The following is a 27834-nucleotide window of genomic DNA, read 5'->3' on the forward strand; positions in this document are numbered from 1 at the left end:
CTTAAGCAAGGTTGAGCACAGATGTGCCCAGCTGTTCTCTTTTGGAGTTCTATTATTGGCAGCTGATAAAATTCCGATATGAATATATAACCTTTTGAGTGAGATATTTGGTTTTGTATTTAACAATTATATATTATATATTTAGATATATATAACGAACTGTTTTCTATAGCTGCAAAATATGTTTATTAGCATAATTCTAAATGAAAATTGCAATGTAACCATTATAATTGATAAGCTATTGCCATCTAATTGAAACCTACAGACAATTAAAGAATTTTGATCATTGGATTAAAAAAAATACAACTCTACACAAAGGAGTGGGTTAACTTTTTTCATATAGTATTTATAATTGAGAGAACAAAACAAGTAGCCCGCTCTGAGTATGAAAAATGTGTCAATACTATGCCAATACTTTATCTTATAGTATATAGTATGTTGCAAAAAGGTATAACAATAATACCTAATTCCAAGGCAAATTGTTAGAGGAGAGTTCATAAAACTGACAAAATCAAACGCTTTCAATCAATATAAATAGCAAAAATCAACTTCCTTACTTTTCTCTTGGTACATGCATTCATTTGATTTATTGCACTATATTAATAATATAAATCCTCATTTGTGTTACATTGGTTCATATTCGTCACTTTGTTCTCAACAATATCATACTGATCTTCGGTTTGTTCTCCGAAAAAATGATCGTAAGTGTTGTTTACATCATCTTTTGGTTCATTACCGGAAGTTTCTGTCACGTTGTATGTATTGTCTGACACATGAACGTCATATGTTAACGGTTCATTTTCTGTTCTTGTACGTACATGTGACGAAACATCATAGTCATTTTCCATCTGGTTCTGTCTGTTTGCAACACCATCGTCAACCGTCTGGTTTGCGTTGTTGCCCATCGATTGTGCATTGACTTCAGAATAATTATACTGATTCCGGTTTTCTGATTCTATATTCATATCAATTACTTCAATACGTTTTGACCCCTTTTGTTGCTTTGGCTTCTTATATCTGAAAAATCAATCCATGTTTGTATTATGAATAAAACTGAATGTATGTTTGTTAATTTTAGATTATGTAAGCGTTTATGTAATTTTCCTACTGTTTTACTACTTTAATATTGTACTGATACAGTCGTATCAATCTCCGAAGTCAGTTCGTCTAAACCACGTCTGCTTTAGATATGTGACAGTTCAACTTATTTTGTAGCAATGTTCACCATTGCCACATATATCACATCAGAAAATGTGATTCTGTGCATTGGCAACACGTAATATGATAAATATATTAATGCATTACATACGTGTTTGAATTGATTTCGAATTCTTTACTTGTCGCAAAACTATTACATAAGCACTCAGAAAGCCGTGAATAAATCTTTTAAAAAGTCATCAAAATGATTAGGGTAAGCACAGAAACAAATGTAGGAGAATATTCCGATTCAGTATATATATAGCTAGTGATTGAGCTTTAATAATATTGAGAATGGAAATAGGGAATGTGTTAAAGAGAGATAACAACCCGAACATATAACAGACAACAGCAGAAGATCACCAGTAAAGTCCATTTTATCAGCACAATAGTCAGTACTTTGGTAACGACTTGATTTATAACATACCCTTCTACAATAATTGGTTGGATTTTTAATTTAGAAGCTAAACTTTTTTACTTATTAGACAAAGTTGACTTTAAAAAGAATTGGCTATAATTTAAGGTCATAAATTGGTCATAGACCGTTTCAGTTGTTTCTTTTCGTATAAATCCTTAATTGGCTTTCATATATTCAGCTTTCAGTGTTCCTGGTAATGGGGAACCAAGAAAAGCACGTCAGACACATGAAAATTATAATGTTGTTTTTAATTTTTCAATTTTATGCTTTTGCATGATTTAAATCTTTTAACCATTGAAGGACGTTAGTGTCAAAATATAGAGTTTTAAGTTTTGGCGCACTCACAGATAACGTGAAACATAAAACAAGAATAACTTAAGAGACTTATAGATTGAAGTGGCAGACGTTTACCTTTGCCCATTTCAGATTTATACAACATGAGCCAACATCTGATAAAAACATCTATTTTTCTCAAAGCCCCCGTCTTTATTCGAAAAATTATATATCTGCTAGTATCCAAATCTAAATGATAAGATATACAAATGGATAGTTTTAACCATTTATTGATTTTATTTATTATTAAATGCAATATGGAACCGGACATAGGTTTTAAACAAAATAAAGAAAAACTAAAGAGTTATGTCTGATAGACATAAGAATATCTGCAAAATGTTACTTGATATATTCAAGATGTTAAAATGTATTAGATAATAATTTTTACCTGGATATGGAATATAAGAAACAACATTTGATCTGCGCTATAACAGAATTGACATGACACATGTAAGACGTAGCAGTGTCAGACACTGCTAATATAGGTTTGGACTCAATTGAACTAAAAAAAAAGAGAGGTGGTATGACTCAATACATTTAAAATTTATCATTGGAATTCTAGTGTGTAGATCATTGAGCTAATATAGATATAATATTGCAATTAACTTACCTTTTGAAAAGTAAAGCCCCTATAAGGAGGAAAATCAAGAGTAGTGCACCACTGAGTACAATTCCAATGATGGTAAAATCTAAAATAGAAAGTGCGCTTTGTCTGTATTAACAAATGACAAAGAAGTGTGAAAAAAGTGATGCATTACTTATCTTCATTTAAGTCAATAACTTAATAGTAGATGATCTTTTTTTATCATTAATGAAGGATAATATTTTTTTTTTTTTTTAATAATTATTCAGTTTATTGCACAATTGGTTGTTAACAAATACCCTAAAAGGTACAACTATCCCAGATAGGTTTATCCCTGTGTGTGAATTATCAAATGAACCAGGGGATTCACAAGATAAACTTATTATAAGTTTCAAAAGTGGTTAATATATTATTACAATCTATATAGTTTACAAAAAACTGCATAGCAATAAAATCCGGAAAACATACGTTCTCTCTGTTTACGTTTTTCTACTTATTTTAATTGTATATCACGTGGTATAGATGTTTATTATGTATCTTGAACACGTGCGTTTTATTCATTCTTGTATGTTGGAATATTCTTAATTTATTTGGTAAGTTTTAAATTTAATGAAATAACTGTTTTGTTTTCTTTAACGATTACTTGAATGCGCTACAGAATACTGAGAAACTTGATGCATTAGCCTATTATGAGTATCAAACATTGATGACATTCTGATGGTATAAAGTTAACATGGTCAAAACACGGACATGATGGATAAAGAATGAGACTTTTTTTATACTTTGTATAAAGTATTGACAATCGTTTCGTGTAAACAGAGAAACAGTATACATAAAACATAAATGAAAAACAAAATATTGCTCTGCGAGTACATGGAGTATAATGTCTTAACTTTCACATAAACAGACACACACACATGTCATGTGCCTACACACAAACTTGGTCACAAAACTAGCACACACACACACACACTCTCTGTCACACAACTACTCAATCATAAGTACTTGTACGCCTCAGCTATTGAATTTCATTGTGGTGAATTATATATATTTAAATGTTTCTTTCAAAAATTTACTACATTTTCTTTCTAAGAGTATACTATTTTCATACCATTCTAAGAATTCTAATTTAAAAACCCTGTATACATCTATGTACTTGTGTTTTAACTCTGATGCATGATTGCTTTTGTAAACAGCAAATAAAACAATTGTTAACAACACATTAATATCAAAATATGAACTGAAGGATAATATAACGATGATAAATATGTTTTTTATAAACTGTTGTATCAGTGAAATTTTAAATAGTTATTTCCTGATTTTACTGTATATGTTTAGCAATCACCACGCAGTATTACCCGTCTTGCGTTTCAATTTTAAAGAAATAGAAATCATATAGGAATCATTAATCAAAATAAACATTACATCATTGAACATAACCAGCAAGCCTTTGTAATTTGATCGAAAACTAATATGAGCCATAAATCAGTTTAAACATATTTTATTTGCGGAGTTAAAGCAAATGGATTAGACACAACTAAATCATACTTATGACATCTTGTCCATAATACAATATATAAAATTACAATAATAGATGTCGTAGTAGAACAGGTAAAACATTAAGGCACCTTTGAAAGTTATACGGTTAGCTTTTGGAAAGTCTATAGAACGTTCAGCTTAATTTTAAACGCTGAAGAAGAGGCGAACATATATCAAAATGATATTTAAACTTATAAGTTGAAAACAAATCAACTTGGTGATAGAATCCCCTAAAAACAAAAACAAACACAATTACTATCTAAAGACAATCAACAGCATACAAATCACCGAAAACTCAAGACTGAGCCACATAAGCGCTCTCAAAAACAAGGTTTATCTAAAGTGTTCTAGAAGGGTTAAAAAATCACACCCCATATGTGACATCCATCTAATGGTTTTCTTTCCCTAGGTATAAATTGCTTAAGGGCATACGATACAGTTTTGATCCTGTATTTACAGTTTGATGAAAATTTCTAAATAGGCTAATTTTTGCCTGATTAAATCAAATATGTAATAAAAAATATACCTTCATGTGCTACTTTTTGAGTTAAATGAGGTCGAAATTTTGTATATTTGCTAAAAATTTCTGGCCGCATTTTCCCTTTCGAAAGAAATCCATAACTTTTTTGTTTTAAAAGATAAACACAAATTGTTTTTTGTTAAATAATTTGTAATTTCTGTATTTTATAAGTATCCTAAAAATTTATGTCTTTTTTACTCAAAAATAAGTCATATTTATCAAACTGTCATGAATTAAGAAAAAAACGTATTGGTTTGCAGTATATTTATCAAAATTAAAAAAAATGCACTATTTACAGTTTTATAAAATTTGGTCCACATAATCTCCCTGCAAAATGAAACAAAATGTCTTTTTAAAAAAGAGGGGTCCATGAACTCGTTTTCAAGTAAAATCACTTTAAATGATAAAAATCAGTCGAAAACTGCATCTTTTCCCGATAAGTCACCGTTTGACGTCGTGAAAATAACATTTTACGTTAGCAACGTCATTACCTTCCCTGTAACTGTATCGTATGCCCTTAAGCTATATTTGTCCAAACGATTTGGAATTTTTAGCTTATAACATGACATGCTATTCAATTTTTAATTGATTTTGCTTCTAAATAATTTATCAAACGTCACTGATGAATATAAGGTAGACGAAATACGCATGTAGCGTATTCAATTATGAGACGAGCAGTTTTTATGATGATTCGTTTTGAATTTAAAAAAAAGTTATGTAAATCATTAACGTGTGTGCTGATATGTATTTCACAATATACAATTAACTGTAAAATCAGCATCTTATGTGCACTGTTACAATTACTTTATTACTTGAATCTATTCTTTCAACGTCTAATGTCAATTAAAACAAACATAAATTTCATACAAAATTGTGCACTTCAACAATTATTACATTAACCAGGTTCTACTAAGTTGAGTAAAGGCGTGAAATTTCAACTTTCACTCGAAAACGTTTGATATGGTACTCATGTTGTGTTACCACTTACGGACACCTAATAGAATTGATACACATCATCTCGAATTTCACTTTATGGGATGGGCGAGATTAATATAACATTATTTATATATCAGGCCGTGCTGGTTGCTGGAAGGATACACCAAAACCACGAACATCAATCTGAGAAACAGGTTATATATGCACTAGATTTTAAAACTCATTCATATATGTTTTAATCATCTTAAAGTAACAGTCAATATTGATTATAAATATCACCAGTCCTTCACCTATTATTTGACACTTAAATTACTCAAATATATCATATATATAAGTATAGATATTTACACCTGTGTGTATTGACTATTTGTTTGTACTTCTAAAACTAGCTCTCTAGAAGACTTTAACTTGCAGTGAAGTGGACGCATTTTGCTCCACGTTGAAAACCTTACTTGAGGTGACGAACAGCAATACAAACTTATTTTCCGTTTTTGTTTAGCATATCCTTATTTTATGTCATGAATGGATACCCCATATCCTTTTGTTTTTTCTATTGAATGTTCGGATGACATGTCAGCCTCTCTAAACGACGCATCTATTGCATACGAAATAAGAACACACCATTGTCCCTGGGGATTTAATACCAAACATGACCTTTTTGACTCTGAGATGAAGAACAGCAATAAAACATTGCTCCTTTTTTGTTGTGCATGTACTGATTTTGTGTCATTGATGAATAATTTAATTTTGGATGTAACGCGTCTTCTGATTGGCTGACGTTATTTTGTTATGAGCCCATAGACATAATTTAGTCATGTGACCGTGACGTCATCAACGTTTTTTCATGGTTTTCTACGGTTTAAAATGGAATTTAGAATTAAATTATAAGAAATGACTGTAATATTTTTTCTGTCTATTCGAAATAACATAAAAATGTGGTGCACACTGTTAAATAACCCGCTACGCGCGTTATTCAGTGTGCACCAATTTTTTTATGTTATTTCTTCATAGACAGAAAAAATATTACAGTCATTCTTTAAATAAACTATATCCTTTGTGTTCATATTGAATGTGTGGATGGCTTAACATTCTCCCTATACGAGGCATATATTGTATTGAAAATAAGAACACGCTGTTTTACCAAGGGATTTAATACCAGACATGACCTATGTTTTTTAGTCAAATTACCACAATTCTTCTGATATTCTGTTTTTCATCCATGTAACACACAGACAAATTATGATTTCGAATATGTTATATGATATTAAACATATTTCCAAAACGAAAGAAAATTGAATAGGGAATACCAAAAATGAACAAACATTATTAACTCCCACAAGTAAGCATTGGATTAACTTTCAATTTATTTTACCCAAATGTCCTGTGACAAGTTGGTCAGGATGAATATAATTATACATAAAAATGTGCGTTATCAATTCATATCTAACAATATTGTCATTAAATAACTATACCTTCAAGGTCTTTATCATGTTGCATAACTAGTTTCGTCATTTGTGTAGACCGTGGTGCTTTTTCGGCCAGGAAGCTTGTGACTGTATATTTGTCTTGAAATATTTGTTAAATCAAATTTTGAAACATATGAAATGCAATATTACTATATTTTGACCGTTGACATAAAATGATGAATACTCAAAAGATTTAAATTATGCATGCACACAGTTTTATGAAAACGGCATAATCCTTAAAAACCGTTATGCTTATGATATTGTCAGCCATTTGCATTTTTCATTTATGATATCTCTTTTTTTGTGTTTTTGTAATGTTTGTAGATGGTTTGTATAAAGGAAATGTTCTGAATATTTGATTCGATGTAAAACATATCTAAAAACGAAAGTTAATTGGATATGAAATATCAAAGTGAACAAGCTTTCTTGTCCAACACAAGTAAGCATTAAATGACCATTCAATTTATTTTATCTTAATTATACTAACAAGATTATCAGACTTTTATTTATACATTAAAATTGTCAATGCTCTCTTAATCTATTTTTTTTTCCAAATGTATTATCCTAAGATAAGTATACCTGCGTTGTTTGTGTCTTCATTATGTTGCTTATCTTGATCTATCTTTTGTGTAGATCGTGGTGCGTTTTCAGTCTGGAAGCTTGTGACTGTATTTATTTCTTGTAATAAATGTTTGTTCATATTTTAAAACATATTAAATTTGCAATACATATTTCAGATAATACCTACTATTTGTAAATGTTATGTATATTTTGACCGTTGCTATATACGTAACGATTAATAAAACAATTATATAATTTATGATATATATCAGCCATACTATTATGCATTTTGTATATATATTTTTTGCCATCATGTTTTTAGATGTTTCTTTTCAAACTACATGCTAATGAAACTTGAACTTTTTACACATTGTGACCAGGATGCAGAGAAACCTTTAACAAGGCAACAACTTTTAAATGATATGACCCAAATGATAAAATGTCACAATCAAATATGTTATGTCGTGATTTTTGTATACTGTACTCCTTAATTAGCAAATACCATAATACTTTCTTGTTTCAATTTGGTCACAGGAAACGTTAGTCATAAAACTGCATGACCAATAATGCGGAACTCAGACACGAATATAGCGCAGTGCTTCGTGCTTATTGTTTTCATGATTCATAAATGATGCTTTTTTTTTTAATAAAATGAAAATGAAATAAAATGATCAATCAGTGGTTAAAGCTAATTTAATGGTAAACCTCTTTCAATAAAACAAATTGACCAAATTAGAATAAAACTATATATAGAGAAATCTAAAATAGTGTTAGATACTTAACAAAAGGGGTATTTATTTACAAGAATTATAAAATTTTGTTTAGTATACTCATTCTCGGAAAGAGCTGCATGGTATTGTTTCAATATACACGGATATGTAACATTAAAGCAACAGTAGTTTACCAATGTTCAAATCTACAATCAATAAATAAGAAAGAAAAAAATACAAACAAAATCTAAGAGAATCACGTTATTTCACAAAGGGTCGATACCCGTGCGACGACCATGTAAGCATCTCCTGCAATGGATGCATTAAACGCCAGTGAATCCCCAGGTTGAGAACTACACCGGAAAATGAATAGTACATGAAACAGATAAACCAAAAATGGACAATTTAGCTTAATAGATAAAATCGGTTCGGTAACTGATATTGCTTTTTCCAGTTAATAAGCTGTTATATTCATATTTCGGGCCTAATAACTAACTTGGTTTTTCATTATTAACAATATCTAGTTCTTCAATCAAACATGACAGCCGGAAAAGATGTACGAGAGCAATTAGGGGGTTTAAATTTTACATGCTTGAGGGAAAAGGATACTTATACCCAGTGGTTGTTGAAAATGTTTAATGATTGTGCAGGGATGTGTATGACATGTCATGTGCAGTTTATCTTTAGTGTTATCCCATATTGTTTTCTCAATTTAAGGTATTCGGCCCATAATTAGCCAATATACAACAAGCAAAATAATTTACATTTTTATCAAGGATTGTAAGTAGGGGGGTCTAAGAGTTCTTACTATGAAATAAAAATCCGCAAAATATTTGAGGTTAACAGCAGAGCTAGGTTACAGTGCCCCCCTTTTTTGTCCTCAAATGCCAAATAAGGGGTTTTAATAGGATGTAATTTTAAGAAATCTATATAGTATAATTTACTAATCTATCTTTTAAAAGGAACCTTACATGTAACCTTGTAAAATCAAACATAAAAAATAAATTGTTTTTTTGCTATTCTATTTTTAGAACTGTGTTATTGTTACTAATAATAGAAAAAGGAGAAAAGTCTAAAATTTGTCAATTTTATATCTTCACTAGTTCAAAAGTGAATATTTTAGCAGAGCATTAAAAAATGACATTTAAATTAACTTTACATATTGTTCCATCATAAAAAATTTTTTTAGAAACTTTTACCGTACCAATTTCAAGAAATTTTGATTTAGAATGTCAAGGTCACAGTTCGTAAATGGAGACTTGGTATCCCTGTTCTGATGTTTTTTGGTATAATTTATGTAAATCTTTAGCAAAACTAACCATACTTCATATAATCTTATAATAAGAATTAACTATGATATTTATGACATGTAAAGTTCAAAAGGTCAAAGGTCAAGGTCTTTTTTGGAGCTAAAATCAACAAAAATCTCCTTTTTTGCTAAATTTTCAAAAGTGTATCTACCTATTGGTCCCATAATCTTCACAACCTTTGTAAATAAAGACCATTTGATGATATTCAAAAGAAATTGGTTTGGTTTCAACCTTTAGGGGTCAACAGGTCAAAAGGTCAAGTAATTTTAGGAGCTAAAATTAGACAATGACCTTCTTTTTTGCTCAATTTTCTATAGTAAACTTACCTGTATGTACTATAATCTTTCATTACATTTGTTAATTATGATAACTTTATGATATGCATTAGATATAGGATTAGCTTCAACCTTGAGGTCAAAAGGTCAAAGGTCAAGGTAATTTTAGGACCTGAAATATGAAAATTCTCTCCTTTTTGCTCATATTTCAAAAGTATATAATAAAAAGAAGATGTTGTATGATTGCCAATGAGACAACTCTCTACAAGAGACCAAAATGACACAGAAATTAAGTTATAGGTAACTGTACGTCCTTCAACAATGAGCAAAGCGTATACCGCATAGTCAGCTTTAAAAGGTCCAAAATGGCAATGTAAAACAATTCAAACGAGAAAACTCACGGCCTTTTTAAAAAAAAAAACGAACCAAAAACAAATATTTTACACACAAACAAACCACAACCACTGAATAACAGGCTCCTGACTTGGGACAGACACATACATACATAATGTGGCGGGGTTAAACATGTTGGACACTATTGATGGTTTTGCTACATGTTTTCGATTTTGTCCAATGTGCAACACCAGACATCACATGACAGCATTAGGGCTCAGACTGAGGATGCATTTTCTTATATTTCACACCTGCATTAACTAGAGCTCATTAAAAAATACCCCATCATTCCTGTTCAACATTGAACTCAGTTAGGTTAATTATCTCCCATGAAATATTTCAGAAAGTGTTTATTCTACTTCATGCACATAATAAATAATAGAAATAATCTTCTTCGATGATATTAATAAACTCTATCACATTTCAATATTTGTTTGTACATTATCATGAAAGTATAACATGGTCATGATGGTTCAAAGGATACAAATAAATATTATCATATCTATATATACAATGTACAATCAATATTAAATCTTTTGAATATTAACATTGATCAATAAAGCATGACAATGAGATCAGGATCAATCATACAGTATACCAAATTAAGCAGACCTATTGCTTTTTGAATCTGATACATGGACTTGACCATGGGTACATAACTTTTTTCACCGATCCATGAAATGTGGTCAATGTCAAGGGAAAACAGTTTTACAGACATGAGGAACTTTCGATTCATGCTCATTGCAAGTATAGATATCATATTATTCATAAGAGAGAGAATTAACATTAAAAACATTAATAAAAATTGCTGAGTTCAAAATATCTGTAATGCAGCAACAACTTTTCTCTTTAGTCTAAGCTAAAGGTTGGTCAAATCCCACACAATTCCTGTTATGTCTTCTGCCCCTGATGGTATTGGAGCTTTTAGTACCACATTATATCAATACTGGCTGCCAGTTTCATATTCTATCTCTTTGATATGAGAGATAACATCTTGCCTAACTGGAAGTAAAAAAGAAAATTCATCAAAAATTAATTAAAACTTTTAAATTTAGCATTCTGAAGAAGAAAACTATCACTATAGTATATGGTTGAAATCAATCTGACTACCAAATGTGTTTATGTGTTGCAACACTGAGGGATGTTCCAGAAATAAAGGTAGGGGATCAGGGGTCAGAAGACACTTTTTATTACACCCCCACCATGCATAATATTTCATTTGTCATTTCAGTGCCTTTTATAGCTGAATATACGGTATGGGCTTTGCCCATTGTTGAAGGCCTTTCAATGACCTGTAGCTGTTAATTTCTGTGTCACTTGGTTTCTTGTGGAGAGTTGTATCTTTGGCAATCATATGACATCTTCTTTTGTATATAAATAGGGGTATTAAAAAAAAGATTGTAAAGTTCTAGATTTCGTTTTTCTTTTTTTTTTAATAGAAGTCATCGACTTTCAAATATACACTACAGCTCAGGTGGATTTTGCTTTGTCCACCCGTCCACAGTGGGAGAGGGCAAACTTTCTAGCTTGTCAACTCTGCCCACCCATAGGAGTGGACATGCAATTTCTTTTGTTTAATCAAAAGACTTGCAAGTACAATCAATTGAAAAAAAGCAGATAAGCATAAGATATCAATATTTTAACAAAAAAGAGATTATAGCTGAAGTGGGCCAGTGGAAAAAGGAAAATCCAACCAGGCTGTTGTGTAGCACTGTTCAAACAATTAATTGATTAAATGTTAGCTAACATACTCAATCAGTTGTTTCAAAGTCCAAAGAAGGGTGTAGATGTATTCATAGGTCTCTCAACATTTGAAAATGTCTGCTTTGGTGTGGCATTTGGTATCTGGTGGATATATCTGCATCTTGATCTCACAGGCTAATTTCTACAAGAAGCAAATTATAGTTTAACAAATATGTAAACAGCAGAGTAATCTGAGTTCACTTAGTAATAGGCATTTTTAGTTTGATAATGGGTAATTTTTTAATAAAGTTCAATCTAGTTTATCCCTGCCACATTCTGTATGTGCCTGTCCCAAGTCAGGAACCAGTAATTCAGTAGTTGTATTTTAATGCTGTATAACCAATAATTCAGTAGTTGTATTTAGTCTTCTCCTTTGAATTGTTTAAATTTATAGCTGATTATGTAGTATGGGTTTGTCTTATTGTGTAAGGTTGTATGGTGACTTAAAGTGGTTCCTTTATATGTCATGTGAAGTACATGTATTGGGGAGAGTTTTCATATTGGCAATCATACCACATCTTCTTATTTTCAAAATGGCTTTGTACCAATGCAAGCATAATGAATATTTTATCCAACTTTATAGATTTAATTTTCAAACTCTATCCATTATAAGATAAATCATGGACAAATAGAGAAACAAATAGACTAAAATTTTGATAGCACTAAGTAGTTATCAGCTTTTAAACAGGTTAGATAACTCTCTTATACATGTAAACATGGAACATGTACATATGTGTTCATGTTTCATATCTATATTTTTTAAAGACAAGGCATAATATACATGATATAACAATAAACATGAACATGTATCTTAGAAAACTGCTCTATTTATTACCTATGCCCATCTGTGTTTGTCTGTGTATTAGGTAAATGTAGCATAAGTTCTCCACAGTCATTAACAAGGTTAATTAGCATCTCTGAAATTTAAATAAAAAGTTCCTTGTCATCATTGATACATTGATCATGTACAAGTACATATGGATAAACAAATGTAAATAAAAATTGGTTATACAATGTAAATTGTATCTCTATATATAAGTTAAGTTCAGACATGTTTCAAATAATTTTAGGTACAACCATTTATTTCATTCAGTTATCAATGACACTACAACAATTGACAACAAAATTGCTATCAATCTGAACACAAAAAAAAAACTGTGTATTAGTTAATGAAAATACACACCATTAGTCTTTATACATGTATCATGTTTTGATTATTTACTGACCCCTAATGTACATTTAAATTAACAGTGACAGATGGCAGAAATACATATGCAACTGTACAAATTACAAGGTACATGTATCTTCATGATCATATAAATGAAAGAAGAGTAATACATGTATGCTACATTTCTTGGGATGATAATCAAAAATATCTCAGATAATCTGCAACTTACCTTATCAATTGTGTTTTGTAGGTTTGGATGGTTTCTCTAAAAAATGAAATATAAATTTCTGTTACAAAAATGTTCTTCATTTTGATAGCACATAGATAAGGAATGTATATATGTAGCAGTACAATGTACATGTACATCATTTGTACATGTATGTATGTACAAATGATGTTTGTTAGTTTGTAATACAAATTTTCTTACCAAATTTTAATAAAGTGAAAACTGGACATATATTAAAAAACACATACATTTTATAATAGAATAATATTTGTTGTAAAAATGCTATTTGCCAATGTACATGTACATGATGTAATAAAAAGAATAAATAATCAAAGAATTCAAATATTGAAAAGCTTTACAACTTGTGACCTTACAACGCTTAAAATTTACTCAGGGACAATGCACCTTGGTGCACTTGTGTCTTATTCGCTCAGTCGTTGAATATTTGTCTCTATTTAAATTTTTCGACTAGTTATTGTATAAAAAAAATTAAGTATAGTATGGATATCAGATTAAAATGGGAAGTACATGTACATTGTTTTGTACATGTAAAGTATAAACTTCTTCTTACATTCATAGATATTAAACAGAAAAAACTCCCAGATACATGTATATACATGTATGAACGGTCAATTGTTTGTTTGCTCTTCATTTATGTTTCTTTGTATCCTACATCATGTACATGAGCATTTGACTTTTAATTAAATACTGATTAAATTATCAGATGATTTTTAGATGGATATTATCAAATATATATTACTATAGTCATGCTAGTATATACATGTATCAATTAATTAGTGTTGTGGCAGTGTCTGTGTCAATGTGATAAGTTTAACAGCCATTGATGGTTCATGCTACATGATGATCATACATGTACATTGTATGTGTACCATGGCAATTCAACTTTTGAACATGTTTAAGGGTAGCCTTGGCTTGAATCCCTCAATTGTCTGATAGCATGCATGTTTTCCTATTTAGTTCTACTGCACTTTTGTTTAATGCTTTCTTGCAATTGTTATCAATATGTTTGTATTTGTTTTTTGCCTTGACTTGGGTGTTTGTTCCTAAATTATTACAAACATATAAACTGACGGTATCAGGTTCGTTCGCGCCTAATACACTTTCGCACCCTACACGTTCGCACCTCGCACGTTCGCGCTCAAGGTCCGTTCGCACCCAATTTTAAATAAAATTCCAGTTGAATAATTAGAAAATCAAGATTGTTGTTTTTAATTGATTTGATGTGAGCTTGGTATGAGTAAAAACATTGAAGATTTTAAATGAAAAACACAAACGATTTGATTAAAAACAGCTTATAGGAACTTTGATCTGAACAATGAAACAAAAAATCATAGCAATGCACTAACCAAAACATGATTAAAATTTATTCAACACAAAAAAATACGTTGTCATAGTCACTCTTTATTTTGAAACAATGATTTATTCAACACAAAAACACGTTGTCTCACTTTAATTTAGGACAATGACAACAAATATACTTATAGGAATACACTTGCCAAAACTTGATTATAGTCGCCGTCAGCTGAAATTCGTAGCGGTTATTGGTAAAAATAATCTAAACTATCAATCGCGTTCACTCGAGATATAGTTTTTCACATTCCATTCATAAATCGCAGAAAGAAAAACCACTACCTTTTAAGTGATCGCACTGTAATAATCCTGACCTTCACTTTTTCATAGACGATTTTGAATGGTGGAATCAGCCAATTTTTTTTACCGGAAGTGTTTCCGTGGAGTTCAATTTCATAAAATTTGCATAAAGCGCGGGAAATCTTCTCACATCAATGAAAAGAACATTTCAGGAAACTGCGTACAGTGAAGAATGTCATATGTAAACAAATGATCCTCATAGAAACGAAGATGGCGGAATTACAATGGAAAATATTCTGGAAAATGTGAAGGTCAGGATTATTACAGTGTGATCACTTAAAAGGTAGGTCAGTAGTGGTTTTTTCTTTTTGCGATTTATGAATGGAATGTGAAAAACTATATCTCGAGTGAACGCGATTGTTAGTTTAGATTATTTTTACCGATAACCGCTACGAATTTCAGCTGACGGCGACTATACAAAGTTATTAAACACAAAACCAATAAAAATTGTGCGCGAACGTATAGGGTGCGAAAGTGAAAGGGGGCGAACGTGATAGGGTGCGAACGTGAATGGGCGCGAACGGACCCGGATTCTAAACTGACCGACCTGGATTATTTTTTAAATAATCATTTTTTTCATACATGTATCTAGTTTAGATTACTATGACATCTAACGGCTGTTTTGCTAGACAAGCTGGTGTAGTGGGGCATAATTAACATGACAATGTTGTCCAACTCAAGTTTTAAAATGTTTGGATTTGTAAATGCAAATTACCTGGCACAGGTCAGCTCAAAGTTTTACACTGACGCTTGGCATCAGCTTGGCCTTTGGTTTACTAGGTTCTCCATGTAATAGGAACCATAAGGAAGTCGGTTCAATTCCATCAAGATATACACTTAACATATGAATACAGAACTTTAAAACATAAAAATGAACGATCCATTCAAATCGTCTCCCAGAGCAGATCGCCAGATGAAAAGGACAAGTGCGTGATATGTTTACATTCCTTCTATCAACTAATCTTCCTATTCCGATACAACATATTTGACAACCAGTTGCATCCAAACTGCACACATTATTTCTGCATCACGATAAGACGAAGAGACTTAAATCGGCGTACTTTTTTTGGTAAAACGCCTTCGTCTGTCTTGGCAGCCGACCGAGTCGTCCATATTTGTTTACCATAACTTATGTTTCCGGATTGTCAAAATTGGACAATTTTTCGAAAAAATGAGCGTTTACTCTATAGTTAATAAAAATATACTTCAATTAAGCCTTTCTGATATTTTAATCGTCATTTCAAAAATAATAACTATACTTTCCCTTACTAGGCGGAAAATACCGAGGTGTTGAAAAAATTGACACCTCGGTAAACTCCGGAAAATTTTCCGTAAATCTTTATTATGGGTCGGATACCTTAACAACCCACAAATTGTTTAATTAGCGAGGAAAAACTCTATAGTCATGTTTTGTAATTCTTTTAAGGAATTCCTTTGACGATTAGGCTACACATTCATATTATTTAAAATCCCAAAATCTGTCAACGATCATTATTCAACTTCGAAAGATTTTTTTTAATTATAAATTAATTAAAAAAATATACCCCAAAGCTGCTGTTCCATTATTTAGTATTATTAGTTTTATAAAGAAAATAATTTGTCAACGTCAACTGCGGATTTAAGAAATACAAAATGTAAAAGTTAAAGAACATGAATTATATTTAAAAAAAAAACGAAAGCGATAGATTCTTATAAATTATTGCTACAAGCGTATTGCATACCTTTCACGCTGACAATTACTTAAGAAGTATCATGGATTAAATGTGTGCTCTGCAAAAATCTAAACAGTAACTCATCGAAAAATCACCTATTATTTGATGCTCTCCGAAATCATTAATATGCTTATAATATATGTATTTAGAAAAATGTAAAAGTATACCCGTGACTTTTGACCATTTCACCATCACCGATGAACCGTGACATATTATTTTGCTCACAAACAAATGACTTAGGCTTATATAATTTTCAGGAATTTCACAAATAGTTTACACAGACAATATCAATGTCAAATGAATTTATATCAACTTATTTCAAATTTAAATTAAATTGATTTTTAACTAAAAGGAATTTTTGTGGATTTTTTGTTACAATGATGAATATTTTACACTTGCAGTTACCAATAGATCTTTAAACGGTTAAAGTCACGACATTGCATATTTCATTGTGACATGATATTAGTATTAATAAGTACTTGTAGTCTGAGAGGCATTGCTCCAGAGAGACGTTATAATCTGACGATCACTAATAATTCGCTCTCCTGTGATTCCTGTTGGCTCTGAAGAAAATATTAGAAACAGTTGTATGTCCTATTCTTTGTAAAAATAGAGGCGAATGATACCAGAGGGACATTCAAACTCATAGATCGAAAATAAACTTACAACGCCATGGTTCAAAGGAAAATAAAAACAGACAAGTAATAGTCCACAAGACATTACATTAAAAAACTAAAGACAAAGCAATACGAACCCCTCCAAAAAGTTGGGGTGATCTCGACATCCGTAATAAAATGAGATATGTTTATATAACTGATCCACCTTAAATTTGAATCACAAATTACCTTTTAGACGCTATTATTTTTAAACACAGATCAATCTGTAACAATAATTTTGATATAGTTCATAAATAGTACACTGACTTCAGAAATATTTATAGCACCAATAAACATATGAAATATTCCAACATAAAAAAAAATGATTGGGACATGTAGCGGTTCAAAGAACATATCGTCTTGGTAGAATTGATCCAGATAGACGTCGTAGTGTGATGAGCATTATATTGGTAGATGATTCCAATTTGCTCTGTAACATCTTATGTCTAGAACTTTATTCTATATTTTACAGATTATTGTATGCTCTGTGTTCTTGTTAATGCAAAATAAAAAAAAGATTATATCATGAATAATTTTTCGTTGCATTTGTACAATTCAAAGAAAATGTTTTGAATGGTTTAGCGATTCTAAAAGAGAATGTTTTCTCCTTCTTTTTTTTTCTTTTTATCTTTTTATAATTTTTATACATTTTAAACATATATTTTGATAAGATGTCAAGCTTTTAAACAAAAATACGTTTTACTTTTGCTCATATCAAATATATATTTTTTCAGCTATATATTAAATTCTTCTTTCTATTTGAAAGACCGTAGGATAATTTAATCCACAGTGTGTAAGTGACATCAGACGAAATATAATGTCAGTAAATTCCATATGGGTCTCGAGCTTCATTTGATGTCACCACGTCAGGAATATGACAGTTGCCTTCCATTCGTTTGATATGTTTGAACTCTTGGGTTTGCATTTTGATTGGAGACTTTCTGTTTTGAATTTTCCTCAGAGTTTGGTACTTTTTGTAATTTTACTTCTCACCCGATAAGGAATTTATATCCCGTATCTATTGTATTCGGTAACTTGCACACTATTTAATTCATAGTATCAATATCATTATGTTTAAAATAAAGGTATGTTGGAATCATTACTTCTTTTTGAGAGAAGGAAGGTCGAGGATGGCGAATTTGGATTTAGATTTCTCATAGTAATATTGATATATTCATATATAAAGTGCGTACAAAATCAACGTAACAACGTTTGAGTTGATCTGATTCTTTACTTCATCCCAGACCGGGGCTTGAACATGTACTTTTATTCTTTACAACTTGGCCAACACCACCTAGATTTCCGTAGACTCTTTATCCCGTCCTGTAACAATAGCTGATGAAAATAAGTTTTGTTTTGGGAGTTGCTACCTTCTCGTATGTATTAAAACAAGAACGACTTATCAAAATGCACGAAATATTTTTAAGTGAACAGTAATGTTTAATTTCTCATTTCATAATTATAAATCATTAAAGACAATAGAAGTATACCGCTATAGAATAAATGCAGGCTGTTACTCTAGTTTTAGCATACAGCCAGTTTGAGTTATATTTACATATATCTGTCCATGTGAGGTGATAACTGCATAGTCGTGAGAATTAGTATAAAGTACAGTGAAAATCAACCTTAAACTTAGAGTAGATCTGATTGTTTGCTTCCTTCCCAACTGGGTCCGGACCTTGTACTTTTACTTCTCACTTTTATGGTATATGTACATATGAACTAGTACATAAACAGTTTTGGAAGTTATATTACATTTTGATTTTTTGGGATACATATATTCACACACACACACGCGTTCGGTTATAATTATTGTTATTCCCTGTAACATATATGCAACGTTAAGGGAACAAATGCTAAGACATGAGATCGTTGTAAAAAAAATCATATTTTATTTGAAAAAAAAAGATTGATACTGACGAAGGACATTTGTAGTTTAAATATAGTGTACATTTTATACAAAAAAAGTAAAATCACAAAAATACTGAACTTAAAGGAAAATCAATTCGGAAAGTCCATAATCACATGGAAAAATCAAATAACAAAACACATCAAAAACGAATGGACAAGAACTGTCATATTCCTGACTTGGTACAGGCATTTTCAAATGTAGAAAATGTAAAAAATTACAAGACATTTTATTTGTAAATATATTTTACAAGTGTCCTTGCATTAATCTGTAGATGTTGTAATGTAATTTCAGACCGGTGCATAGAAAGTCGTTGACTGGTTGTTCCCTAAATACTCTTTTAAATAGCAAAAATAGCATTGAATTTAAATCTGCATACAAAGTGGATAAAAACTCAACGAGGTTACTAAGGAAAAGATCTACAAATTCACGTTCACTTAAAGCCAACAGACGTAAGAGTGAAAATTTATTTTTTGCAATATATGTTACATACCCTGATTAACTTTTCTTCTACAATGGTATCTAACTTTCAGGTACTTTGTTGTACCCCAGCATTGATTTTCAAATTTCTTCTTTTCAACTTTAAAAACACATTTTTGTTCTTCCCGACATTCAGCATTTAGGACTCCAAGGGTATTCTTGTGGTTGTCGCAATTACTTTGTTCGAGACCCCAGACAGAACTACATAGATTATCAGAATGTCCACGACCAAAGTTTGCTTCATCAAACATTATGACAAAGTTGTTTCTACATGATATAATCAGTGTTTCTCCTTGGCATAAATCTGAAATAGTGTAACAAAACCACATTAAAATTAGTAACATTGATCTTGATATTCCTTGTTCAAGAACTAAACTTTATCATTAATGATTCGATGTTGTCAATTATAATGTCATCATGTTAGTCAAAGATTAAAGAAAATATGCAATGTAATTAATTTATTAACCGATTAAAGAATATATGATTTTTTTAAATCAAATTTCTGTTTCTTCGTTGTCGTTCAAATTCATCTTAGATAATTGCTTTAGACCTGCATTAAGTCGAAGTAAGATAGAGTTGCTTAAAGAGATCTTTTGTGGATTGTTTTTGTATTCATATATTTTTGAAAAATAAGAGGTCAGATTAATCGAAGAAGCTAATGGCTACAAACTCTATCAAAACCATCGAATTTGCTAATTTTGAAAAGATTTCATGAAAAAATATGATTCAACACAAAGTTTTGCGTCGCGTTATATATCTAGACAAATTAGGAAGTTATCAGTTCGCTGGATAGAAACAAAATTATTAAATTGTTTTTATTGATTTCTGGCGGACTGGAAAATAATCTTTAACAGCAGTAATTTTGGAAAAAAATTAAACAAGTAATTTTTGGTTTACTACCACAAACCCGCACTTGTGAATATTTCTATCCTCCACCTATCATTCATCGCTGATGATTCTTAAAATATCATGGAGACCTTTACCGTCACGTAGCAGATACATCCAACAAATGCACGGGTACAGACTAACCTGTCCAGTCTGAACAGTTTTGAAACCTGGCATTCACTAGATATATAAAAGTTAGATGCATTGTGCGTTTCAGAAAGATAAAAACTTTTTTTCATTTTAATGGGAACTTTTTTTCGTTACTGTAGAACGTGTTAAAATCAATTAAGTTGGGATACAACTTTGAGATGCTCCCTCTCGGGTAACAACTTATTGTAATGTATTGATTGGCATGGAAAATAGACAGACAATAGATACATAGACAGCTATAGGTAAGTTAAAGAGTTAATTGAATGGACAGTATCAAATGAAATACAGGTGTTTGTTTATTTTAACACCTTATGCATTTTCTGCAGGAACGAAAAAAAATGCCCATCAAAATCCAAAAAAAGAGTATATATTAAATGTTAATCATTTTCTCACGGCCTGTTTATAACTATTTAGATTACAAGACCAAAATATATATGACGGATTTTTGTAAAGCTAATTAAGACATTATTTAAAAAACGGAAATGGCTGCTAATAGCGATTTTTAATTTAATAAACATTTCTCTTTTATTTATGATGGAAACGAATTATCTAAATCAGGGATGATGATATGTTATCTACCGGCTGATATTAATTCTTAAATATTATAAATACCTTTGGTAATTGGAATTTCAGATTCATCTGGCAGAATACTGTTAGATTTTGTAATGTATTCTAAATAAATAAATTCATCAGTAAATAAGTAAATATATGAATAGATAAATAAATGAATAGATAGATAGATTAGATAGATAGATAGATAGGTAGATAGATAGGTAGATAGGTAGGTAGGTAGGTAGGTAGGTAGGTAGGTAGGTAGGTAGGTAGGTAGACTGACAAGATAGGTAGACTGACAGACAGACAGACAGACAGACAGACAGATAGATAGATAGATAGATTAATAGGTTTATGCAAAAGACTTAATTGTTTTATAATGAACCATAAAGAATTTTTAGCAAAGGTCAACATCTAGAACGTCAAATTAACCTTTGTGATCTCAAATCAAAAGACCCCAGGTCAATCACTTGTATGGTTTTGGAGAAATACTGATTTCAAATACAAAAGGGGAGAAAACTCCTATAAGGGTTAACCAAAACTCTTCGACTTAAATAGGTTGAAGTTGCGCCTTTTTGTAAAGAGTTATTTGGCAAACACATAATATCATTTACTGTCACAGATTCTTTGGAATAACGATAACAAGCAAAATTCAAGATTTATTACATGACCTCGACCTTTGACCTTGACCTCAATTTCCTTCAAATGGACCAAGGACTTCATACCAAAAGACTGTAGGCCTCTACGACTTTTAACGTATGAATTCATCCAACAAATCGCCTATCTTAAATTTTCAAAGGGAAATAACTCCCGTAAGAGGCTTCCGATCACTCAAGACAAAATTAACCAAATCATTCTTTAGAGTAGACGAACAATTTGGTGAAAACAGTTTGCTAAAATCTTTTACAGTTTTAGAGATATAGCGATAACAAAAAAAAAGGGGACGCAGGGAGATAACTCCTATAAGAATAAGTATTCGGTCACACAGGTTGAGTTTTGAAACCCCCATTACTGTACAACCTCAATGGCCAAAAATCCATTCGATACGTTGTAAGACAAAAAAGCATCTCGGACGGCAGAAGTAAAAGAAAAACAAAATTAAAAACCAATTCTTCAGAGAACAATTGAAGGTCTTTCCACCTCGATAATAAGAATCAAATTTAAAAAACGATGTTAGAAAATGTCACTCCTTGTTGCGGTAATTTGGTTCTTCAAATTGATATAAAAAAATAAGATTAATATGTATATGCAGAAGACCTAATTGTTTTATTATGAACAGAAAATAATTTTTAGCACAGGTCAAAATCTAGAACGTCAATTTGACCTTTGACCTTGACCTCAATTTCAAGGTCATAGATCAGTGATCTCAAATCAAAAGACCCCAGGTCAATCATTAGTATGGTTGTGGAAAAATACTGATTTCAAATACAAAAGGGGAGAAAACTCCTATAAGGGTTAACCAAAACACTTCGACTGAATAGGTTGAAGTGCGCCTTTTTGTAAACAGTAATTTGGCAAACAAGTCATGTCATTAACTGTAACAGTTTCTTTTGAATAACGATAACAAGCAAAATTCAAAATTTATGACATGACCGTGACCTTCGACCTTGATCTCAATTTCAAGGTCATAGGTCAGTGAACTCAAAACGGAAAACCGGAGGTCAATCACGTGTATGGTTGTGGAGAAATACTGATTTGAAATACATAAGGGGAGAAAACTCCTATAAGGGTTAATCAAAACACTTTGACTGAAATAGGTTGAAGTTGTGCCTTATTGTAAACAGTTATTTGGCAAACACATCATATCATTTACTGTCACAGTTTCTGTGGAATAACGATAACAAGCAAAATTCAAAATTTAGAACATGACCTTGACCTTTGACCTTGACCTCAATTTCCTTCAAATGGACCAAGGATTTCATATCAAAAGACTGTAGGCCTCTACGACTTATAACGTATGAATTTATCCAACAAATCGCCTATCTTAAATTTTCAAAGGGAAATAACTCCCATAAGATGTCTTCCGATCACTCAAGTCAAAATAAACCAGATCATTCTCAAGAGTAGACGAACAATTTGGTGAAAACAGTTTGCTAAAATCTTTTACGGTTTAAGAGTTATAGTGATAACAAGAAAAAGGGGACGCGGGGAGATAACTCCTATAAAAATAAGTGTTCCGTCACACAGGGTGAGTTTTGAAACCCCCATTACTGTACAACATCATTGGCCAAAAAATCCGTTCCATATGTTGTAAGACAAATAAATAAAAAAATAAAAAAAAATATAAATAAATAAATTAACTATTAATAAATTAATTAATTTATTTTATTTTAATAAATTAATTGATGAATAAACAACTAAAAAAACATTCAAATTAACAATTGAATAAATAATGATAATGTTAACAATTGGATAGAGATGAATTCTCTAATTTTAAACAACAGGCTGCAAATTTAAGAAAATATATTATAAGTAGTCAAACTTAGTTTTTTATGATCTACCAAAAAATATTTCTCAATATGAAAAGTCATGAAGCATATATTAGCCATTGCAATTTTGGCGGGAAACAATATTGTTTATTTAAGAAATAATTCATAGGGGCTTGAATATATCGTGATTTTATCACGAGTTGGCTCATTATGCCAAATGTTTTACCCTGAGCGATAGTTTCGGGGGGGGGGGGGGGGGGGGGGTAAAAGATCGGTATAAAGGGACAACCTGTGTTAAAATTGCGATTTATATACGCGCCCCGTCATGAATTATTTCGATTCTAATAGCACAAATACGACAATTCTGTCGACTCAAAGGGCTCTAGGTGGAGGCAAATATTTGCCGTTCCCACAAATAAACGCACTATTAAATTGATGTAAAAGAACGGCGGAGCAAACTGAATTAGTGACATCCATTAACTATTTACAATAACGTATTTAGATAGTTTTTGATGAATTAAAATTATTAGCACCTGAGATCACCCCTAGTTTTTGGTGGGGTTCGTGTTGTTTATTCTTTAGTTTTCTATGTTGTGTCATGTGTACTATAATTTTTCTGTTTGTCTTTTTCATTTTTAGCCATGGCGTTGTCAGTTTGTTTTAGATTTATGAGTTTGACTGTCCCTTTGGTATCTTTCGTCCCTCTTTTACTTAGATGTCTTATATGTATGATACGGTGATTTTTTGTCCGCTACATGTATTTACTTTTTGTCCGCTTTTGCTTTTGGTCCGAAACTTTTGCTTTTTGTCCGTTGCTTTTTGTCTGTCTTGCTTTTTTGTCCGATAATTTTGCTTTTTGTCCGACATTTTTGCTTTTGTTCGCTGATTTTGCTTTATGTCCGATATATGCTTATAAAACATTTTATTTACGTTTCTTTGTTGTGATGATTTTCGGTTTCTCTAAGGTATATATCCCGTTAAATGCTTATATTCTCACGTCATCGCTCTATGACATCTGGAAGCTTATTCATTAAACAGCATATGTCGTGGGTGTACGCTCGGAACAGCTCAGGCAGTAAATTCATATTTTACCACCGGTATGTACTCAAAGCGTTTGGAGGACTTCAGGTTAGAATTGAAATTTTTTATCCTTAACTTGTGATTTTTCTCCATCCTTTCTACAGGTTCAGCTCTCAAATATTAAATCTATTAATAGCACATGTACCTGTAATATTCATATTTGATACCAAACTGGTGCTAATTTGAATTGTATTAAGTTCCAACATGGGATGTCCTGAACCAGTTTCTGTCGGAGCATTAGCTGATGTTGTATCAATATCTAAAGTTATTGAAAAAAGTACATGTATATAATTTAAGTTGTTTTTTCAATTTTATTTTTTTGCTTGCAACCTAATGCAAGAAGTCCCCTGATTCTATCATTTACAAATGTAAAATTAAAGGAGGGACGGTCAAACTCATAAATTGAAAATAACTGAAATAAAGGCAACAATAGTATACTGCTGTTCAAAATTCATAAATGGATAGAGAAAAAAACAAATCCGGGTTACAAACAAACACTGAGGGAAACGTATCAAATATAGGAGAACTACGACACAACAGAGGCACAACAACGAAACGTAACACATACAGAAACGAAATATTATGTAACAATGGCCCTTTTCCTGACTTGGTACAGGGCATTTTATGAAAAAAATGGTGGGTTGAACCTGATTTTGTTATACATACGAAACCTCCCGCTTTAATGGCAGTGTAAATATAACATTAAAATGACAACATTACACGACAGGGTTACAATAAATAAACAGATAAATGGGAGAAAATATAGGACAGAGAAACAAACGAATAATAGCCATCAAAAGGTAACAGGTTAAAAAATATTTTTATACACCAGACGCGCGCTAGTCCAAACAAAACTATGCTCAGATGTTAAAAAAAAACGCCATTGCTAAAAATGAAAAAGACAAACAGACAAACAATAGCACACATGCCACAACATAGAAAACTAAAGAATAAGCAACACGACCCCAACAAAAACTAGGGGTGATCTCAGTATAAGTATAAGTCAAAATTTACAATGAAAAATGTTCGGATAAACATCAATACAGCGCAAGGAAAAAATAAGGGGGAAGAAAAAAAATTAATTATAACAAAACCAATTATTGGTCTTCCGACGGGAAACTAGAAAGACCGAAATATATTCGTTTACCCACTAACCTTACCTTTTATGTTAAAACGGTTTCAACAGTTTGTTTTTACAATGATTAATTGTTCATCATCATAATATTTTTATATCCCTTTTTGATAAGAGTGGCGAATGATACCAGAGAGACATTCAAACTCATTTGCAGACAATAAACAAACAATACCATTTAAAAAACAACCCACATAGACAAACAGTAGCATATGCATCTTAAGACTGTACATTTCATCAACATTTATCGTTTACTAGTGTATTTTAAGAACTATAATGTGAAGTAATGGTACCAGTTGATGACACGGGCTTTCACTTGACTCGAGTCAGTCATAATGTCACAATAGGGAATGTGACATTACACCATCGGTATGTTCTTAAATCAGACGACCATATAGGTATCTAATATATTATACAAACACAAAGGTCGATTGGCAAATCGGAAAAAATATTCGTGGAAATGCAGTATAATGTACACGCTCTTCCTCATAACCCTACTTGACGAGTTTCTGTTTTTGGAGAAAATATCTGGTAAAGGATTTCGTATATATATAACGTAAATATGCGCGCGCGTCGTGAACTAGTTACAAAACTAAGACAGATTTGATTAATCGGATCACCAGTGATGGTGATACAAGGCTGAAAACAAATTATATATATATAATTCGTCTAAATATCAGCCCAACAATGTTAGATCTGTACATTTGCGGATGCAAATTGTTTGTTCTTCCCTTGTCGGGTTTCGAACTCATGTTACTTAGATATCGTGGCACCAAATTGCCTTGCATTTACTAGACGCACTAGACCACTCAACCATCTAGGCTATATATATAAATATAAATATATATTAACACATTTAAATCTCAGTCGATGGAGAGAAACGAGAAATCGATCATGTGGAAGCTGAAATCGTCATGTTTATCATAGAGCAAAGTTGGAACATGAAAACAAATGCTCAATATTTGTTACAGATCATCTTTTTTCGGTGGTAGCTTAAAGTTTGTTATGATATATGAGATGCAAACACACAATATAGTTTGGGATATTAAGTAACAGACTATTATGACTATATCTGAAAGTGAAAATAGATAACTAGGAAGTATACTTTGTCTTTTGTCTTTAAAAAGATCCTGTATGAATTTTGCATTTATATAAGTAAAAAAAGACAAGATAAATTGCCTTGTAGACGTTGGAATTATCTAGTAAGACGTTAACAAGGAGTCAATCAGAAACCATCAATGGGTGAAAAAATCTGCTATCGACATTGCAATGGGAAGACTCACAATAGTTATCGTAACACTGCCAAGAAAACTCTTAACAAATCGAGAACTCGAGCTCTCCCCCCACTCCCCCCCCCCCCCACACACACACACAATCCCGGAGTGAATACAGACGTTCGGGCACAGGTGTTCAGGATACAGGACAACCAGTTTTCAAGCAATTAAGAAATTAACATACTTTAAAAGTTTTACTTAGCATGATAGTTCGCTAGTCCCTATGAAACACTTTGACCTATAGTCATACATTCAAAGCAATTAAGAAATTTCAAAAGTTTAAAATCTCGTTTAGCATGACCGCTCTCAAGCCACAAAGTAACACCCTCATTGATATTCATTAAGATGGAAATATGATGAAGATAATCTTACCAGATGATTCCAATGTTAAGGAGTATCTGCTCATAAACAAGAAATTAAGAAGAAAGACACATCGTCTCATGATCATCATGAACTTCTGTGTGCATTACTCAAATTACCATTAGCGAAGATACGTTTGTACTTAGTATTCAGGAAATAATCTCTC

The 27834-nt window shown here is 31.4% G+C and overlaps 1 protein-coding gene and 1 long non-coding RNA gene across 7 annotated transcripts; both read right to left on the minus strand.

Moving 5' to 3' along the window:
• Positions 1–162: 162 nt before the first annotated feature.
• On the minus strand, positions 163–27834 carry LOC143044442 (uncharacterized). Of its 5 annotated transcripts, XM_076216462.1 has the most exons (9): positions 27681–27834; positions 25048–25161; positions 21454–21513; positions 19820–20110; positions 17241–17324; positions 7572–7670; positions 6999–7091; positions 2559–2637; positions 163–1017 (listed from the first exon to the last, which is right to left on the minus strand). In XM_076216462.1, the coding sequence occupies exons 1-9, from the start codon at positions 27757–27759 to the stop codon at positions 600–602; spliced, it is 1317 nt and encodes a 438-aa protein (XP_076072577.1). In that variant the 5' UTR covers positions 27760–27834; the 3' UTR covers positions 163–599. The 5 variants fall into 5 exon arrangements, with proteins under 5 accessions (XP_076072577.1, XP_076072579.1, XP_076072578.1 ...); XM_076216464.1 differs by lacking the exon at positions 6999–7091; XM_076216463.1 differs by lacking the exon at positions 17241–17324 and having other exon boundaries at positions 27681–27810.
• On the minus strand, positions 10384–13523 carry LOC143044443 (uncharacterized). Of its 2 annotated transcripts, none has more exons than XR_012968681.1 (4): positions 13382–13523; positions 12820–12901; positions 11993–12126; positions 10384–11239 (listed from the first exon to the last, which is right to left on the minus strand). It is a non-coding gene; the product is annotated as an uncharacterized LOC143044443 (long non-coding RNA). The 2 variants fall into 2 exon arrangements; XR_012968680.1 differs by having other exon boundaries at positions 10423–11243.

The sequence above is a fragment of the Mytilus galloprovincialis genome, chromosome 9 (assembly GCF_965363235.1).
Source record: "Mytilus galloprovincialis chromosome 9, xbMytGall1.hap1.1, whole genome shotgun sequence".
Lineage (NCBI taxonomy): Eukaryota > Metazoa > Mollusca > Bivalvia > Mytilida > Mytilidae > Mytilus > Mytilus galloprovincialis.